General features: G+C 36.1%; 2 protein-coding genes across 2 annotated transcripts; both read right to left on the bottom strand.

Moving 5' to 3' along the window:
* Nucleotides 1–103: 103 nt before the first annotated feature.
* On the bottom strand, nucleotides 104–1,784 carry LOC131532506 (chemokine XC receptor 1-like). The gene is made up of 2 exons (XM_058764208.1): nucleotides 1,736–1,784; nucleotides 104–1,292 (listed from the first exon to the last, which is right to left on the bottom strand). The coding sequence occupies exon 2, from the start codon at nucleotides 1,253–1,255 to the stop codon at nucleotides 329–331; it is 927 nt and encodes a 308-aa protein (XP_058620191.1). The 5' UTR covers nucleotides 1,256–1,292; nucleotides 1,736–1,784; the 3' UTR covers nucleotides 104–328.
* A 5,597-nt stretch (nucleotides 1,785–7,381) lies between these two features.
* On the bottom strand, nucleotides 7,382–9,769 carry LOC131532264 (chemokine XC receptor 1-like). Its single transcript, XM_058763780.1, has 2 exons — nucleotides 9,622–9,769; nucleotides 7,382–9,515 (listed from the first exon to the last, which is right to left on the bottom strand). Exon 2 carries the CDS (start codon nucleotides 9,415–9,417, stop codon nucleotides 8,431–8,433), a length of 987 nt encoding a protein of 328 aa, XP_058619763.1. The 5' UTR covers nucleotides 9,418–9,515; nucleotides 9,622–9,769; the 3' UTR covers nucleotides 7,382–8,430.
* Between the last annotated feature and the right edge of the window lie 2,330 nt (nucleotides 9,770–12,099).

Raw genomic sequence — 12,099 nt, forward strand, 5'->3', positions numbered from 1 at the left:
TTTAATCCAAGTGCACACATACCTGAAGCAGTGGGCAGCCACTCTCTCTGATGGCTGTCAGAGAATAATGGAGGGACGCAGTTTTGACAAGAAATGTATTTGAACCTGACAGTAAGCATCAATATAAAACTGTTTATTTAGACATACATGATTTACCCTGTGTGTCATCTTCCATTTTCATTGTGCATCATTATGTGAACGAGGTTATTCCTTTAAGGAATCAAATTTATTTATTTATTTATTTTTTATCTCAAGTCTCTCTTATCTTACCAAGTAGAACAAATCAAAATAATTAATAGTTCTGAGACATTTTTCATTATTCGTAGACTTAAATCTTTTCATGAAACCTTCTTGGAATTGCTCGTAAACTATTATGGAACCTTGCATCTACAAAAACTAAAAACACAATAGTGTTTATGTAACAGCGTGTAACAGCTAAAATTCGGCATGCATAATATTCAGCATAGTCCAGCCTTTTTTTTACTTCACAGTTTGTGAACGGCTCTGTGGTAAAAGATTTTAAGAACATGACAATGTTATATGGAGCCCAACCGATAAAAAACACCAGCACGATAAAAAAGGTTAGTCTAACAGTCTTGTGTCTCGTATTAGTCTGTGATTTTATAATAGTGAGAAGCATTCTGGCATAGCAGTAACCCATGATTACAAATGCAATGATAAAAAAAGCATTTTGAAAATAAGCAATGCTAGATTTCCATTCAAGACTGCCATATTCACAGTATAGGCTGCCAGATTCTGTCATGACTTTGCTATGAAGTGAACCGAGCAGTGCAACCGTTCCACTCAGGATCCAAACGATGAAAGGAGAGACTGAAAGGCCTCTGCATCTCTCCCAGTCGGACAGAGGATGAACCACCTCCATGTAACGCTGAACGGTCATCAGAGTCAAGAACAACACGCTGCTGTAAAAGCCAACATAGAAGAGAAACTTAACGGCTTTACAGCCAACCTCTCCAAATACCCAACCAGAGGTGTAATATGTGGCCCAAAATGGCAGTCCAGAAGTGAACAGCAGATCTGACACAGATAAATTGAGGATGAAGACATTGGTCAGGCATCTGAGGCTTTTGTAGAGTGCAAGGATGACCAGAACGAGGATGTCACAGATGCAGCTCCACACAACCACTGCTGTGAAAAGGAGTGGAACGGATGCGTCTTTCACCCCCACCTCTTTACGACACAGCTGGTCTTCATAGTATGGGTCATAGTAGTATGTTGTATTCTCATCAGTCATGTTGCTGATTTGATTTGTCCAGGTTTAATTCTTTGCTCTTTGTACAATGAAAAAAAAAAAAAAAACTAAATAATTGCAAAGAAATGGCAAGTAAGATATTGCATTAAACATTAAATTTGTACGTAGAAAGACTGAAACAGTATTTTCTTGTGAAACACACTCCAGTAATCTTTCTTTTCTTTACGTCGAACAATCATTTTTTGCAGTGTACACAGAAAAAAAAACATTTTTACTCAGAAATTACTTATAATTACAAAGAAACATCAAGTTACAAACTAAATTAAACACTCATTTTTTAAAGAAGAAAAGATGAAATAGTATTTTCTTGTAAAACATACTTTTTACTTCGAAAAATAATTTTGACAGTATAGAGGATGTGTATGGAAAGATATTAACACAATCTCTGCCTTTTCATCAGGGAGAATAGAAGTTATAGCAATTAATTTAACCTGAATAACGTAGTCAAATGAAATGACTTACCTGAATTCTTTGATCTTGTAGAGCTCATTAACTGATCACTGCAGACGACCACAATCTCTAGTATAAAATCAACTGGAATTTCATGAACTGTTAGTAACTGCAAGTTATAAGAACGTACCCAATCAATGAATTTAAAAAAACAGCATTACTGTTCTGGTGATTTCTGATAGATGTTTGTATGATGGGTAAGCAAATAAATAAATCCTCCTCAAACCTCAGACTCTAAATCTTTTGACCTCACACGATCAGAGGAAGCTGAAGTGGCTTTGTGATCTTTACACTAGAAGTAACTGCTCTGCTTAAACCATTTCCTAATGACAGACGAGGCAACAAATACTACAGGAAAATCACCTGCGTTCTCACCAGCAGAAGACCCAAAGACTGTCTGCTCTTCTCTGCATTAATAACGATGCATTTGTTGGAGAGGTTCTTTCATTCCATACTTTCAAGTATATTTTTATATGCAAAAATGAGAACTTCACCAAACACAAAAAAGAAGAACACTGATTATAATTTAGAACATGTTTTTCTCACAACTGAATGCTTTGGTAACACTTTACAATACGGTGACACTAATATGCATTAATTCATGCTTAACAAATGCACAGATAATCATGAGTTAATGTATAACTCATGAAGAACTAAACCATTTATTAACAATTACTGCATCAGCAACAAATGAACATTCGATATGATTCATAGAGTAAGTAATCAATAAATTGTTATCAGTTAAATGCGTCATAATATATTAACTGCTTCAACATTAACTTCAACAAACACAAAAAAGAAGAACACTGATTATAATTTAGAACAGTGTTTCTCAACTGGTGGGAGTGTGCGGCCAAAGAAACGACATCAACAACAAAAAACGTAATTCTAAATGTTTTTCTGATGCGAGACTTTTATTTTAAAAGACGTGCATGAAAGCTGTTGAACAGATGAGATGTTGACAGGTTTATTGTCAGTGTCATTATTCTATCGATATTTTCGAATGACGGCCCTGAAGTGGCCCAGAACTGGATTAAAGACAGGGGCCACACATGGGCCATAACCGGCCCGAATCTCAGCCAGTAATCACCCTTAACTGGCCCTGAACTGGGCCAAAACATGTTTTATAACTGGTACCAATTCTCAGCCTCAAGTAAATCAGAATCCCCAAATCTGAGCCGAGCCTTATATAGCTCAGACCCAATACAGAATATGAATATTTGATATTATTATTATTGTGTATTATTCATTTTGTGAAATGTTTTGGTAATGTACACACAAACTAATTAAACTGAATAGAAAATCAGCCTTAAAATCCACAGGTCATGTAACTGTGCAATAAAAAACATATTGCATTGAAATTGTTTTATTTTTATAAAGAACAAATCAACCAATAAAGAGTGAGTGTATAAAGTTAGAAAGTAAGAGAAACGTAACAGACAGACACGTGTAATCAAGAATTTATTGCAGAAATGTCAAAGAGCAGTACCACAGAAGTCCAAATGATGATACATTGCAGTCACGGTCCTCTCTGGCAGGATATAATAGTTTAGTGCGAGGAGCAGGGCATAATTAAAGTTGTTAAACGCTGAAAACACTGTCGATCCACTCCATGAGGGTGCGTGTTTCTCATTCAAAACATGCAGCACCGGAAACACGGCATGTCGCAATCTACCCACATAGCAAACGGACTTGGCCCAAATGTGGCCTCAAGCTGGCACTGCTGGCCTCCTGTCAGCAATGTACCCATTCAGCCAGAGCTGGGCCATGTGTGGCAATGATGGCACGGCGTGGATCACTGCAAACAATATGAAGGCCGTTTGTTGGTGGCCCAGATCAGGCAGTGACCTGACAGCATATTATGAGACCCATGAAAAACAAGATAAATAAAATATGATAAAATGATCACAGAAATTTTTATGAAGTGTTGTATTGTTTAAATTTAATCTTTGAAATGGCAAGTCAAAACAGAACAAAACATTATCATTTCAAAATTAAGCAAATCAGTAAATCAGTCAACTGCATTAAACTGCACTTAATTATAATTTGATTATATTTGATATTATTATTCTCAGTACAAATACTCTTAGAATCCTTACATGGAGAGAGAGAGAGAGAGATTAGGAGCCAGTGTAGTTGATTATTCAATTACAGACATTGACCCAAATTTTATTAATGCTGTTATGATCTTGAGATATACTATGTATCTGAATTGTTTTTGTATTTGAGCTCTCTGCTCAGGTGTGTAGACATGTTTGTGTTCTAGGTGGGCGTGGTCTCTGTTAACCAGCTGGAGATGGTGATTGGTCCCACTATGCACCTTCCCCAGAGATAAGGACCACCTCAAACACTCGTCTAGGGCCTTCGAGCCTCGCTGACTTCGTACCGTTGTGCCAGAGAGAGATATTTTGAGTAGACTTATAGTAAATCTGTTGAGTGTTAGTTATTCTGAGATCAAATATTACATTTCCCGTTTATCTGAACATTGCCTGTTTGACTATGACTTGGATTCTGATTCTGCTTTGTGTACGCCCTGGAACTTTGTACTTTATTACACGTTTGCCGAATTAAGGGATGTAGGGGGCTAGACGCCGTTTTATTTTGTGTATAGCCTATTTTTCACTTTGTTTATGGTTGAGGGAGGTAGGGAAGTTGGTTTGTAGTTTGTTTTCTTTATTTTTCTTTGAGGTTATTTAGTTATCAAAAATAAGTTTGTTTTGTTTATTGTTTTGGCTTTTTGTCTGCCCCTGAAGATATTCCCTTATAAAAAATAATAAAACTCGTTTTCTCGGCAGCTCTCTGGTGTTTTTCTATTTCTGTTACGTCTGTTAAGTCTAACCCCTAGAGGTCGTAACAATGCCTTTATAGTTAGACCTCAACTTCCCATTTCTGACCACTGCCAAACAGTCCTTTACCTGAAACAGTCATGTGAGCGGGTCAGTACTCCTCCCCTCAAACATGAAAAACTGTTCCCTTTAAAACCAAAACTCAGTTGGAACCAATCTAATGCTATAAAATTCAAAGAAAACATGAGCAGCTCTGTTATACTAAAAATGCTGGACGACCTTATGTCCACAGATTTCACTCCAGATACTAATGGAATAAACTCAGCAACATCCAATCTTAATTATATATTTCAAACTTTGGCCACTATATCTAACACTAAACAACCAAACAAGCACAGAATAAACAAACAAAAAATAAAAAAGAATATGTGGTTTGATAATGAATGCAGTTGTCTCAGAAAAGACCTTCGACGACTTGCTAACAAAAAGCATAAAGAACCGGCCAATCAGACGCTACGGCTCGCCTACTCCAACTGCTTGAAAAATGATAAAAAACTAATTTGCAACAAAAGAGTTCAATATTATGAAGCTAAAATTGATGAAATTGATGAATCAACAGACCAAAATCTTTTTAAAAAATCTGAAAGCCCCAAATCAAACACATTCCTCCAGTGCGGCACAGTCTGGAGCTCTTACTTTAAAACTCTTTACCAAAAACTTGAACCAGACCTCAACCAGCCCCAAACAAAAACAAAGAGAAAACTAGAAGATTTAAAGAAAACAATAAAAAATTACCAAAACCCATTATAACATCATCAGAAATAACAGAGCACATTAAAAATCTCAAATTAAAGAAGGCATGTGGACAAGACAACATCAGTAATGAAATGCTCAAACTCAGCAGCCCTTACATAATTCAAGCTCTGGCAAAATTATTCAATCTGATATTATCCTCTGGTGACTTCCCTGAGACCTGGTCTGAAGGACTGATCACTCCTATATATAAAAAAGGAGATAAATTCGATCCCAGTAATTACCGTGGTATTTGTGTGGGCAGTAACCTAGCAAAGCTTTTCTGCAATATAATAAACAACCGCATAGTGACATTCCTCACAAGACGCAACATCCTAAATAAATCACAAATTGGCTTTTTACCAAAACAACGTACATCCGACCACATCTATTCTCTCCACACTCTAATTAACAAAAATCTAAAGGGCAAACAAAGAAAAATATTTTTAAAATGCTTTCGACTCTATTGACTGCATGATGGTTTACTATACAAATGATTACAAATTGGCATTGGTGGAAAAACATTTGATGTTATACAATCCATGTATAAAAACAGTAAATGTGCGGTCTGCTGTCCCCCACAGCCGAGGGTCTCCAGCACAGCCTGGCCCTGCTGGAACAGTACTGTGAGGAATGGGCTCTGACGGTCAACCTGGACAAAACCAGAGTCATGGTGTTCCAGAAGAAGGCCAGGTCTCAGGGAAGCAGATACCAGTTCAGTTACGGAGGAGAAGTCCTCAAGCACAGCAGCAGCTACACTTACCTGGGCATCGAGATCTCTGCATCAGGGGGCTTTGGTCTGGCTGTGAAGGCCCTGAATGAGAGGCCCGGAGGGCATTTTATGCCATCAAATCACGGTTTGGCCAATTAAAATTACCAATTAAAACATGGATTAAATTCGTGTATCATTAAAATCACGCAATCATTAAACAAATTCTACTGTACGGGAGTGAAATTTGGGGACCAATAATACATTTTAAAAATTGGGATAAAACTTCAATAGAAAAACTACAACTAGAAATGATCAAAAACATTTTAGGGGTCCATAGAGGTACGTCCAATGATGCCTGCAGAGCTGAATTAGGCTTATACCCACTGACGATTGAGATCCAGAAGAGATGTGTTCAGTTCTGGCATCACCTCCTAAAGCCCTCCTCGCCAATGAAACCTCAGCAGAATCTCATCCTCTAAACACGCTCGCTCTTCAGCTCGTCCATAAAACCCAGCTCCTCACTGACTACAGCTACAACCCCAAAGACATTATTAAAGAAATTGGCAAAAATCTGAAAGACACTCATGTTAAATCTCTAAAAATACACTTTGACCTTCAAAATAAACTCCAATGCTACTTAACCCTAAACAGAACCACTAAGTTTGCCAATTATTTATTGATTAGACCATTTAAAGAAAGACAAATCCTCTCCAAATACAGATGAAGTAACCATGATTTAGAAATAGAGAGAGGAAGACATAGACAAACATGGACAGAGCGAGAGCAGAGGATCTGTAGACACTGTGATCTACAGCAGATAGAGAACGAGAAACACTTTCTGCTGATTTGTCCTAAATATCACAATGTGAGGGAAACATTTCTCCCCAGATTTGAAGCACTGATCCCATCATTTACTAAACTTAGTGATACTGAGAAAATGCCCTTCTTACTCGGAGAAGATAACACAGCTGCACTCGCTGCTAAATATGTATTAACCATTCACAATGTTAGATGTTAAACATGATTAACTGAAACTGACTTACTTTATCTTTTCATTTATTTAGATGGATTTTATTTATTATTATTTATGTTGTTGTTATATGTTAATGCTTTGGCAACATTGTGTTACACAATCATGCTGAGAGAGCGAGAGAGCGAGAGAGAGAGCGAGAGAGAGAGCGAGAGAGAGAGAGAGCGAGAGAGAGCGAGCGAGCGAGAGCGAGAGAGAGAGCGAGAGAGCGAGAGAGCGAGAGAGAGAGAGAGAGAGAGAGAGAGAGAGAGAGAGAGAGATCATTTAACCATTATCATGCAATATTTATTTGGTTTACCATGGGGCACATAATTTTATTAATATGCACAAGCATTAAATAAAATGATCATGAAAGTATTTTATTTTTATTCAAATCCTCGGTATCCATGTGATGCTTTGTGTGAGGAAAAGATCCAAATTCAAACCATTCATCAGCGATACAGTATGTATCTCCTTCCTCTGCAGCTATAGTAACAAAAAATTGCCATTAGTAAGTTTTACAACAAGTTTTGTGGCAGCGATATCAAACACTCATTGGCTCTCCCAGGTTTTGTCATATAACATCAAAGCTATCTATTGACAAATGTCCATAGTGAACACTGGCAGTAATTTTTGACCACAAAACTGACCACACTCTTAAATATCAAAGGGGTTTTTGCAGCAATTTCTGGTTCTCCAAAGAACCCTTAATAAGTGAACAATTCTTTCCTAGTTTGAAGAATATTTCAATAATCTAAAGAACCTTTTTTTCCACTCTAATGAACCTTTTCTGGATGGATTTTAAAGGTTCTTCATAGAAAACCTTTATTTTTAAGAGTGCGTATTGGCAGATTCATAAACTGGACTCATACTTTATGCTCATGCAGTATATTTTACTCTGCATAATCCATTTAATAAACTGTACAAGCAGTGACATAAACATGAAAGTCATACAGTAATACATGGAAGAAGGAAAATAGATATTGTTTAATTTCATATGGAAATATTTTCTGCATTAATGATGACACATTTGTTGATTTGGTTCTTCCATTACGTACTTTCAGTTATATTTTTACTTACTAAAAAAAAAGAACTTCAACCACAGAAAGGAAGAACACCGGTTATAATTTAGAACATGATTTTCTCACAACTGAATGCTTTCGCTGCTTGATAGAGAGAAATTATCCTGCGAAGTGGCACTTTATTTGAATTTTAATCATGCAGATCTAACGGTTGTAGTTATATTGGCAGAAGCGGAGCAATGGCTCAACAAAGTTTTCAAATAATCAGTTCCAACATATTAATAATAATGAAAAATAGCTGCAAAAGCATCACTATGTACATCATTCATACTGTATTTTAAAATTCAAAGTTGGTTCGCAATCGGTAAAAGTATTGGAGTTTTCTCTTAGTACATTGAACCCTGCGACTGATTTTTTGCCAGTGCGGCTTGACTGAAATTGAAGTTTTTTTTTTTTTGAATGAACTTCTGCAGAATCATTTTTAGATGATTCCTGAACTTTACGCCAACAAAAACATAAAACACAGGGTTCAAGCAACAGTGGGAGAAAGCTAACATTCGGCAAGCATAATATGCATAGTCGAGTCTTATGCTTACTTCACAGTCTGTGAATGGATGGAAGGTCAAAGATTTTAGGAACATGACAATGTTATATGGAGCCCAACCGATAAAAAACACCAGTGCGATGCAGAATATTAGTCTAACAGTCTTGTGTCTCTTATTAGTCCGTGATTTTGAAATAGCTCGAAGCATTCTGCCATAGCAATAACCCATAATTACAAATGCAATGAAGAAAAAAGCATTTTGAAAATAAGCAATGCCCGATTTCCATTCAACACTGCCATATTCACAAAATTTGCTGTCAGATTCTGTCATGACTTTGCTATGAAGTGAACCGAGCAGTGCAACCGTTCCACTCAGGATCCAAACGATAAAAGGAGAGACTGAAAGGCCTCTGCATCTCTCCCAGTCGGACAGAGGATGAACCACTGCCATGTAACGCTGAATGGTCATCAGAGTCAAGAACAACACGCTGCTGTAAAAGCCGACATAGAAGAAAAACTTAACGGCTTTACAGCCAACCTCTCCAAATGTCCAACCCCAGATATAGTACGAGGCCCAAAATGGAAGTCCAAAAGTGAACAGCAGATCTGACACAGCTAAATTGAGGATGAAGACATTAGTCAGGGATTTGAGGCTCTCATAGAGCGCGAGGATTACCAGAACGAGGATGTTACCGATGCAGCTCAATACAACCACTGCTGTGAAAAAAATTGGAATAACAATGGATCCGATTTTTACCACCTCCTCTTTGCGACACATCTGGTCTTCATAGTCTGTGACATAGTCGTATTTTATGCTCTCATCAGTCATGTTGTTCTGCAGTTGCAAACTGCCAGATCAGGTTTGTTCCGTTTCAGTTCTTTATTTCCCACAAACGTTTTCTATGTAGAATATACTACAACATAAATCTGCATTAAGACAAAACAAGAAAAAAAAAAGTTATATTAATCAATTTATCTACATTTATTACAGTGTGAATATACTAAATTAGTTTACTAAACATTTAGTTCTTACCTGTTGCTCTTTCTACAGTCAGTTTGCAAGACAATAAACTGTGTCTCCTCGCTAACTAAATGGGATCAAACCAGTCTGATATGAAATATATATAAAACCATTGTCCCCACAGCTTTTTGAGTTGACCTTCTTGTCTAGTTGACAGCTGATCAGAGATGTGAAAGAGGCATTTGCGTTGCTCTGTATTTATACTCACAGAAGATTTCGCTTCCTCTTTCTTTTTAGTCAGAAATATAAAATATATAGGTTTGATTTTGACATGGGTGGGGACATAACAACAGACAACACCCCCCTCCCCATCGAACTACCCCAACATTTTCACATTTATGACAGTCTTTTGACCTGCTTTAAGTCATCCAAAGTTTATTGCTCTTGTAGCCAACATACATAACTATGGTAGCCAGTATTCTCGGAATTCATAAAGAGAGCTTTTTTAGCCTCAGAGCGCTGGGTGTCTTAATGAAGCTTTACATAATTTTATTTTAATATTAAAAATGAATTGGACCAAAGATGATTCTGTTGCTGTAGTAATGAATGCAACTTTCATGCCATCTGATTGACAGATAAACCACACATTCTTATTTCAGTGGGGTTTTTTTTATTTGTGAATATTTCAGCTAAAAGTTTAACAACATAAATTTACAAAGGGTAAACTTATATATATATATATATATATATATGTTTTAAATGGGTGCTTGATTGTGATTTCACTTTTTAAACTTTAATTACGAGTTACGACGCTGAAAGCTTAATGCAAACGGAGATATTGTCTTTTAAAATTATGGCAATTTAATGCCTACAAATACGCCTCTTAGCGACCCATTTCCGGGGGTTGGTGACATCACAAACCCAGAAATTTACATAACCTCTGCCACCGGGAACATGCAACAAAGGGGGCGGGGCCATGTTGCGCTTCTTTAGAGAAGAGGCCGTCGCCTGTTGCATGCCGTCAAAACTAGCCCAGATAGCATGCGGATGTGGGCCACTTAAGGCAATGATACAGCACTTCTGGCCTTCTTATGGCCCGTACAAAATGGATGTAAGCCTGAAGTGGCCCACATGTAAAATAGCAAAAATGGCCCAAATGTATCAAATCACACTTAATATATTTATATTATACTGTACTAATTGCATATTAAATGTATTATTTTGGAACAACTTTAAGTATATTAAGTGTATTTCAAGATATGCTTAAGTTCAATTTTAATCTATTTGTAATATATTTAATATATTGAAATTGTGTTAAATTGGAACCTCTTTAAGTATATTTAGTGCAATTTAAGTGTATTTTTAAAAATACATTTAAAATGTACTTTTAATACTTCATGAACTACAGGTAAGGTATATTTGAAGCATCGTTTTAATGTGCTTCAAGTACATTTCAATTGTATTTCAGCTTATTAGAAATGCATTAGCAGTACACTACTAGTATATTATATTATATTTATTAGTATTATATTTTTCAATATATACACACACGTACACTTTGATATTTAGAAAACTTTAATGTATTATATATTGTGTACATTACAAATATTCATGAAGTACATAAAAAAAAAGTACAGCAGCATATATTCTTTGGTGAAAAATAAAAAAAACATACTATTAAATGTATTAAAAATGCACTTGAAATACAAGTATGTTTATAGTATTTTTGTATTACTACAAACATACTCAAGTACATTTTACAGAAGAATGTACCTGGTCGAAAATATAGTCAAAAACCTTACCAGTCTCAGCAGTTTCAGATGTACTGTATGCTTTTATAAGCAACCCTTCTTACAATTTAATCTTTGTTCTTATCTGTAATGAGAAATATATAGAAAATAAAGTCATAAGGTTGTCAAGCTTGAACAAATATAGACACCAATCAACCAACACTACCACAGTTTGCTGATCAGGTCAAGACAAAGTAATTGTATGTTCATAATCATGGTTTTTCAAAGATCATTAACCTCATTACAATGAAGCCAAATTGTTCAGGAAATCAGAAATATATATACTTTATGTTGCAAATAAAAGAATGTTAATGTTAACTAATTTATTTATTTTTTCTGCCAATGCATGTGTCAAAAACATGACTGGTACAGACAAATAACGTTAATTAAATACAAATCTTACCTGAAGTCACAGTGAGGTTCTGAAGCCAGACGCCATACACGCTCGCAGAAGCTGGTAAAAATAAGAACATACCGCTTTATGCCATGGTCTGTCTGAATACTGGATTCTGATTGGCTGGCAGGTGTTGATTAAATTGGTTGAACTGCACAGGTAGTTCCAGGTCAGTTTAATCACGTTCTATATTAATGCGCTTCCTATAAACATTGGTAACCATAGTAACATACAATTACAGTTGAATAGTAATACAGACGAAAATAACCGTCATTTTTATCGTTCCGGTCAAATATTGCAGCACAAATATTATTAACATCTTTAATATGTGAATGCTGGCAAATGACCATGGCATGAACGAGATAA

The sequence above is a fragment of the Onychostoma macrolepis genome, chromosome 23, assembly GCF_012432095.1.
Source record: "Onychostoma macrolepis isolate SWU-2019 chromosome 23, ASM1243209v1, whole genome shotgun sequence".
Lineage (NCBI taxonomy): Eukaryota > Metazoa > Chordata > Actinopteri > Cypriniformes > Cyprinidae > Onychostoma > Onychostoma macrolepis.